Source organism: Salmo salar, chromosome 15 (assembly GCF_965601325.2).
Source record: "Salmo salar chromosome 15, fSalSal1, whole genome shotgun sequence".
NCBI classification, from domain to species: Eukaryota; Metazoa; Chordata; class Actinopteri; order Salmoniformes; family Salmonidae; genus Salmo; species Salmo salar.
In genome coordinates, this window is record NC_138305.1 from 54,782,573 (window position 1) to 54,791,296 (window position 8,724).

General features: G+C 42.0%; 1 protein-coding gene across 1 annotated transcript; it reads left to right on the forward strand.

Annotated features, from left to right (window-relative positions):
• The first annotated feature begins 3,411 nt into the window (after nucleotides 1–3,411).
• LOC106571624 (kelch repeat and BTB domain-containing protein 11) lies at nucleotides 3,412–8,485 on the forward strand. The gene is made up of 2 exons (XM_014144919.3): nucleotides 3,412–3,771; nucleotides 4,220–8,485. The coding sequence occupies exon 2, from the start codon at nucleotides 4,883–4,885 to the stop codon at nucleotides 7,004–7,006; it is 2,124 nt and encodes a 707-aa protein (XP_014000394.1). The 5' UTR covers nucleotides 3,412–3,771; nucleotides 4,220–4,882; the 3' UTR covers nucleotides 7,007–8,485.
• Nucleotides 8,486–8,724: the final 239 nt, after the last annotated feature.

The following is an 8,724-nucleotide window of genomic DNA, read 5'->3' on the forward strand; positions in this document are numbered from 1 at the left end:
GATCTTTGTGGGCTATACTCGGCCTTGTCCCGGGATGGTATGTTGGTGGTTGGAGATATCCCTCCAGTGGTGTGGAGGCTGTGCTTTGGCAAAGTGGGTGGGGTTATATCCTACCTGTTTGGCCCTGTCCGGGGGTTTCATCGGATGGGGCCACAGTGTCTCCTGACCCCTCCTGTCTCAACCTCCAGTATTTATGCTGCAGTAGTTTATCCTCTCTGGGCTAGGCGGGACGAATTCGTCCCACCTACGTAACAGCCAGTTGAATCCTGTGGCGCGATTTTCAAAACCTTTGAAATGCTATTACTTCAATTTCTCAAACATATGACTATTTTACAGCTATTTAAAGACAAGACTCTCGTTAATCTAACCACACTGTCCAATTTCAAAAAGGTTTACCACGAAAGCAAAACATTAGATTATGTCAGCAGAGTACCAAGCCAGAAATAATCAGACACCCATTTTTCAAGCTAGCATATAATGTCACAAAAACCCAGAAGACAGCTAAATGCAGCACTAACCTTTGATGATCTTCATCAGATGACAACCCTAGGACATTATGTTATACAATACATGCATGTTTTGTTCAATCAAGTTCATATTTATATCAAAAACCAGCTTTTTACATTAGCATGTGACGTTCAGAACTAGCATACCCCCCGCAAACTTCCGGGGAATTCGCTAACAATTTACTAAATTACTCACGATAAACGTTCACAAAAAGCATAACAATTATTTTAAGAATTATAGATACAGAACTCCTCTATGCACTCGATATGTCCGATTTTAAAATAGCTTTTCGGATGAAGCACATTTTGCAATATTCTAAGTACATAGCCCGCCATCACAGGGCTAGCTATTTAGACACCCAGCAAGTTTAGCATTCACCATAATCAGATTTACTATAAGAAAAATGGTCTTACCTTTCCTGTTCTTCGTCAGACTGCACTCCCAGGACTTCTACTTCAATAACAAATATTGGTTTGGTCCCAAATAATCCATCGTTATATCCGAATAGCGGCGTTTTGTTTGTGCGTTCCAGAAACTATCCGAAATGGTAAATAACGGTCGCACGCATGGCGCATTTCGTGACAAAAAAATTCTAAATATTCCTTTACCGTACTTCGAAGCATGTCAACCGCTGTTTAAAATCAATTTTTACGCCATTTTTCTCGTAGAAAAGCGATAATATTCCGACCGGGAATCTCCTTTTCGGCAAACAGAGGAAAAAATCACAAAGACGAGGGCGGCCAGGTCACGCGCCTAAGCCCACAGTCCCTTGATCGGCCACTTGAGAAAGGCGATAATGTGTTTCAGCCTGGGGCTGGGATGACGACATTCAGGTTTTTCCCGGGCTCTGAGCGCCTATGGACGACGTAGGAAGTGTCACGTTAGAGCAGAGATCCTTTGTAAAAGATAGAGATGGCAAAGAAGTTCCAGAAATGGTCAGACAGGCCACTTCCTGTAAAGGAATCTCTCAGGTTTTGACCTGCCATTTGAGTTCTGTTATACTCACAGACACCATTCAAACAGTTTTAGAAACTTTAGGGTGTTTTCTATCCATATATAATAAGTATATGCATATTCTAGTTACTGGGTAGGATTAGTAACCAGATTAAATCAGGTACGGTTTTTTATCCAGCCGTGAAAATACTGCCCCCTAGCCCCAACAGGTTATGTGTCGGGGGGCTAGGGTCCGTCTGTCACATCTGGAGTATTTCTCTTGTCTTTTCCGGTGTCCTGTGTGAATTTAAATATGCTCTCTCTAATTCTCTCTTTCTCTTTCTTTCTTTCTCTCTCTCGGAGGACCTGAGCCCTAGGACCATGCCTCAGGACTACCTGGCTTGATGACTCCTTGCTGTCCCCAGTTCACCTGGCCGTGCTGCTGCTCCAGTTCCAACTGTTCTGCCTGCAGCTATGGAACCCTGACCTGTTCACCGGACGTGCTACCTGTCCCAGACCTGTTGTCCCAGACCTGCTGGAACCCTGACCTATTCACCGGACGTGCTACCTGTCCCAGACCTGCTGTTTTCAACTCTCTAGAGACAGCAGGAGCGGTAGAGATACTCTCAAAGATCGGCTATGAAAAAGCCAACTGACACTTACTCTTGTGTTGCTGACTTGTTGCACCCTCGACGACTACTATGAATATTATTATTTGACAATGCTGGTCATTTATGAACATTTGAACATCTTGGTCATGTTCTGTTGTAATCTCCACCCTGCACAGCCAGAAGAGGACTGGCCACCCCTCATAGCCTGGTTCCTCTCTAGGTTTCTTCCTAGGTTTTGGCCTTTCTAGGGAGTTTTTCCTAGCCACCGTGCTTCTACACCTGCATTGCTTGCTGTTTGGGGTTTTAGGCTGGGTTTCTGTACAGCACTTTGAGATATCAGCTGATGTAAGAAGGGCTATATAAATACATTTGATTTGATTTGAAGCCACTCCTGCGTTGTCTTGGCTGTGTGCTTACGGTCGTTGTCCTTTTGGAAATTGAACCTTTGACCCAGTCTGAGGTCCTGAGCGCTCTGGAGCAGGTTTTCATCAAGGATCTCTCAGTAGGCCCTTCTCCCCCGATTGCTCAGTTTGGCCAGGCGGCCAGCTCTAGGAAGAGTCTTGGTGGTTCCAAACTTCTTCCATTTAAGAATGATGGAGGCCACTGTGTTCTTGAGGACTTCCAATACTGCAGAAATGTTTTGGCATCCTTCCACCGATCTGTGCCTCGACACAGTCCTGTCTCGGAGCTCTACGGACAATTCCTTTGACCTCATGGCTTGGTTTTTGCTCTGACATGCATTGTCAACTATGGGACCTTATATAGACAGGTGTGTGCCTTTCCAGATCATGTCCAATCAATTGAATTTACCACAGGTGGACTCCAATCAAGTCGTAGAAACATCTCAAGGATGATCAATGGAAACAGGATGCATCTGAGCTCAATTTCGTGTTTCATAGCAACGGGTCTGAATACTTATGTAAATAAGGTATTTCTGTTGTTTTTTTATTCTAAAAACCTGTCTTTGCTTAGTCATTATGGGGTATTGTGTGTAGATTGCTAAGGAAAAACATGTATTTAATCAATTTTAGAATAAGGCTGTAACATAACAAAATGTGGAAAAAGTCAAGGGGTCTGAATACTTTCCGAAGGCACTGTATGCACTGTGAATCTGATTCATAAGTTTTTGTTTAGCTATCCATCCCCACACTTCTCTTTTGTAAGTGTTTGTCTTTCTTATAGTAACATACGATGCAGTAATAAATGAACAATAATCCAATCCCACATCTATTACGGGGTATAGGTTAAACCATTTGACCTGCATGCATTTCGCTGGCATTCATTCCAGTCATACATGATAGACTTTAGATCACGCTTCTGTGAAGGGTTAATAAAAGGGGAGGGTTTAGTGTACAAACCAGAATCCCTTCATTATATTACATCATCCGCAAAAATTGTTTAGGAGCAAGGCAAATCTTCAATCATTAACTGTTTTTTTAACTTACTTTCTCAAATTTGGTTTGGATAGGATTCGAAGTTATGTTGCAAGGAATATTAAAGGTGAAAAATAGTCTTTAATCATATATCAATCCGAAACTGACAGGCCACGGTCGTCTGCGGCAGCGAATAGCCTAAGGTTTCGGGGCTCGACTTGCTCTTTCTTCAAGCAACGCGGTTTTGCGATCGGGAAAGCCCTTATAACTGCGCTGCATCAGATAGGCTATAACCAGACTGCATCAGGCACCATATTTTGCAGCTGGGGAGTAAGCCTATTGCACGAGTAAGTATGACATTAACTTTGGCTTTTGTAGTTTATGCGTTTGTTCTTTAGTTCGTTACAATTCGTATTGTTTGTTTTCAAAACTAGATTTTTGATTGCAATAACAGGATAAGGAAGAAAGCATTTATTTATTGAAGTGGTTCCATGGATAAAAATGAAGCTGCTCACAGTATACATATTATGGCGCACAAAACCATTACACGCAATGAGTAATTACACAATCAACACAAATCCTCTGATAGCCTATTGCACACATTAGATGGTATAATTCAAATAGATCATTATCAATATAAGTATATTCTTAAAAGTCAGAATACAGTAGTGAAAACGCTAATAGCCACATCCACAATCCACTGTCTCAAATATTTGTCGCTGTTGTGTATATTATGTTTAGAAGAGGTAAATAAGTCTCGATGCAGATGCGCATAATTTCCCCACCTCTCCACAGATGATGCACCAGCACCTGTTGAACACTGAAATGAAGATGGACAAAGGAAAACAGGATTGTGTCGTCGGTGATCCCCAGTTTCCTTGCGTGGCATCATCCACCCGCCGTGTTGCTGCAAGGGAAATGCATTTCATTTATATTTCCCTCTGATCAAATGAAAATGAATAAGAGACCAGAGGAGATAGCATACGTGACAATCCAGAGTTTTATTATTTTTAATGTTTTTATTTCACCTTTATTTAACCAGGTAGGCCAGTTGAGAACAAGTTCTCATTTACAACTGCGACCTGGCCAAGATAAAGCAAAGCAGTGCGACACAAACAACAACACACACGGAATAAACAAACGTACAGTCAATAACACAATAGAAAAGTATATTGTGTGCAAATGAAGTAAGATTAGGGAGGTAAGGCAAAAAATAGGCCGTAGTGGCGAAATAATTACAATTTAGCTAAATAAACACTGGAGTGATAGATGTGCAGAAGATGAATTGTATTACCTGTAGTAGGCCTAGCCCAAGTTACTGAAAGAGATCATTAAGTGGTGATTGCCATCAAACCTATTGATTCTTATATTGCCTCTTATTGCAATATACTGGACTTGTCTGATTTAACTAGAATATTAACAAAAAATGCATAGATCAGAACCCCGTGCGTTCTGATCATGGATAACAGTGCCCAGTGCATCCCAGACGTGTGCCTACTCAGTGCTGATGCTGATACACCACCTGCCTGTCACGAGAAAGAGCAGGTGGACAAAATGGCTTTGCTGATGCAGGACTTCGTTGGAAATATACCCGAGATAAAAGATCCAGACGAGAATCAAAACTTTGGGGACCAGTGTATTACGGAGACTAATAGACCACTTGTTGAAATGGACAATGGAGTGATGGGTCTTAGATTTTATAATGGTAGCCAACCAAGGAATGGCTCAGGAAATGCAAATGAGGATCAAAAGCATATGTCATTAATACATTGTAATACCCCACAGCTCAACAAAGAGCAGCTCTGTTCAATAGAGCGCGATGCGGTAGAGGAGAATTGCCGCGCACAGGCTGACGTGGCGCACAGCCTGGGATATTCCCTCTGCTGCCTGGATGACGAAACGCAAGCACAGAGCACCCCTCTCGTGAGTGAAGTCAGCGGAGGAGCTGTGAAATATCCCTGTCTGTTTGATAAAGCAAGTTCCCAGGTGGGGCATAAGGAGGGGACCTCTGCGTCTGTTACCTATTGTATCGCTGCAGAAGCGCTGACAGTACGTCAGCGCGGACAGCCAGGCAGTGCGGGACAGAATGCTGTGTGGGGAGAAAGCGACCCAGACGCTACACAGGGATACTCAGCACTGCAGTCGAGGCAGGAAGGATGTGGATATGGAAACGGAGTCTTTGCTTCTAAAGAGGAGACGGATTTAGTGATTGAAGTGTCTGGAAAGAAACTTGAAGCGCATAAAGCCGTTTTGGCTGAGAAAAGTGACTATTTCAAGGCGCGGCAGTCCCGAGACGTATTGCGAGTGAAGGGGGTGAGTTTTAAGACTTTGACCATTTTGGTGAATTACATTTACTCAGGCCGAATGGAGGTTAGTAAGGATAATATTGTAGAGGTCATCACCGGAGCTAAAATATTACAAATCCCCTGCGCGGTTCAAGCTGCTGTCGATACAATGTCGGAGCAGATTACCGCCGAGAACTGCTATGATATTTTGACAATAGCCAAAAAGCAACGTCTCAGCGAGTTGAAGGAGAAAGCCTACAAGTACATGAGTGACAATTTCTTGCAAATACTGCGGGATCCCGGTGTCTATGGGCGTTTGACCGGAGGGGAGAGAGAACTAATTATCACCAGGAGAATGGAGGGAAAGAGGGCGTTGATGGTGGCTGAAATCAACGAGGTGTATGACGGCGTCGGGAGCAGACCTACAAGTCGTGAGAACAGTCGCCCTCAGAGCCCTCTGTCCATAGTGTCCCTGAAGGAGAACCGCATGATCTACTATTACAACAAGGAGACAAAGGACTGGAAAGTGCTGACGAAGATGCCAGATGAAATCAACACAAAGGGCTCTGGGATATGCACCATGTACAATTACCTATTCGTGGCAGGTGGAATCAAAAGGCAGGACGACAAAGGCAAAGTCTCGGACAAGGTGTTCTGCTACAACCCACTCACTGACAGCTGGAGTGAAATTCGACCGCTCACTGAGGGTCGGTCTCAGCTCAAGCTGGTGTCCATGGACGGCTACCTGTTTGCAATCGGAGGGGAATGTCTCTTTACGGTGGAGAAATATGACCCTCGCCTGGATAGATGGCGCCCAGTGGCGCCACTACCAAAAGGGGCTTTTGCTATTGCGCACGAGGCAACAACCTGTAATGGAGAGATGTTCGTGTCCGGAGGCTCTCTATTTTATCGTCTGCTAAGATATGACACTAAAAGAGACGACTGGGAGGAATGCCCGTTCAACAACAGCAGAAAGAAATCCACTGACATGGTAGCGTTCAAAAACTTCATCTACAGGTTTGATGTCAACCGTGACTACGGTGTCAACGTGTTCAAATACAACACCGTGGTAAAAATATGGCACAACAGTGCGTCCCTGGAGCAGACCAACCCCTTGCCCTTTCGCTGTGCTGTCATTGGCAACACCATTTACTGTGTGAACAAGTCCCAAACATTGCAGTTTGTTGTGGAAGAGGAGAATGAACAGTTTTTGCCCGAGGCACTGGCACTCAAAGCACCTGTAGAGGCAAACGGTGCCCTTGTCCCATTTGTCCTGGCTCTGCCCAAGACAGCCTGAGGCAAATGCACAATAATGACCTCTTTGGCGACTCACTAAAAGTGGCCTCAGAATTGTCATATGAGGACATAATATGTTGTGTTTGATAAAATACCCACAGTGCACACCACATCATTTCAACATGGATAATTGGGTAATATTTGGTTGAGAAGTTGATAAGTGAGATTGCAACCCATATTCACCCACTCAAAAAGACAGTCAAAAGTGAGTTGAATTTCCAATGTGTTGTAACTCACTATGCTTTCAACCATCTAAAAGCACAACCAAATTCCAATGGAAAAACGATGTCTGATTTTTGGTTTCATTACCATCCAAATGGCTATCACTGCGCTTTGAACCATTTAAAAGCGCTGCGAAGTTCAAATGGGAATGCAATATCAGATATTTTGATTATTTATACAACAGATGAATGTATCATCACTGTGCTTCATTCGAACAGCAGAACAAAAGTTGGATTGCAGTTGAAATTACATTAAAAGTACATGGTGCAAGTGATCAATGCCATTCGATATTCTGCGCAGATTATTATAGCAATTGTGAAGCTCTCCGCAGACCTGCAACAACCTACAGAATGCATGCAATCTTGAACATGCACGGTCTATATCATTAAATAAGAATACATTAATAGTTACAGTAACCTCAAATGTGGCCATAGATTAGTTACTCATTTTAAGGTTGAATGTTAAATTGGTTTGTAAAATAGCCTTAACTTTAGGCTATTTACTGTATTTCAAAAGTAATATTGAATTGTGTTTTCTTGACAACACATCCAGATATCAACATTTAAAGGAGATGTATCTACTGCTTGGATAGTTCCATCTCAGTCACTTGCTTAATCCTATTCTTACATTTTCATTTTGGGTTTAGTTGAAGACGTGAATCCAACATAACATTTGTTTTCCTGTCAACAAGTTCATAGGCTATTTTTTGTAGTTCAAAGGTGATATTGATTTGTATTTGGTTGTCAACGCAACCAAATATCAACAGTTGAAGGAGATGTATCTTCTGCTTGCATAGTTCCATCAGTGCCACTGACTTAGTGTGTCTTTATCCCAGTTTGACTACTAATTAATAATTGATATGTTGGATTCACTCAACCAAAAATCAGGACTAAATCAAATCAAACTTTAAATGCACTTCAAATTAAGTTTTATTAGATTCAGTCCTATTCTTTAACTTAGATTTATGGTTCTGCCCAGCCTATAGTTTTCTTTCTGATAGCAGATACATTATACTGATCAATTCATTTATACATTTATAATTAGTAGGTTATCTGTTTTAACAAACCTTTTTTTAATATTTGTACTTATGTATTGTATATTGTTTGTTTGTGGTGTGGTTTTCATATAAACCCTTGGGCTTCCAACCACACATGCACACACACCAGTTTTTGTTTTTATTTGTTTTCATCTGTATTGTTGTCTATTACTTGTTTTCTTTTGTGCAAATAAATAAATAAAATAAAGTTATAATGTTGAATATCTGACATTACATTTACATTTAAGTCATTTAGCAGACGCTCTTATCCAGAGTGACTTACAAATTGGTGCATTCACCTTATGATATCCAGTGGAACAACCACTTTACAATAGTGCATCTAAATAAATAAATAAAAATTGGGGGGGGGGGGTTAGAAGGATTACTTTATCCTATCCCAGGTATTCCTTAAAGAGGTGGGGTTTCAGGTGTCTCCGGAAGGTGGTGATTGACTCCGCTGT

What these genes read in the sequence shown, in the direction of transcription:
- LOC106571624 (XM_014144919.3), top strand. Translation starts at nt 4,883, where the DNA reads ATGGATAACAGTGCCCAGTGCATCCCAGACGTGTGCCTACTCAGTGCT.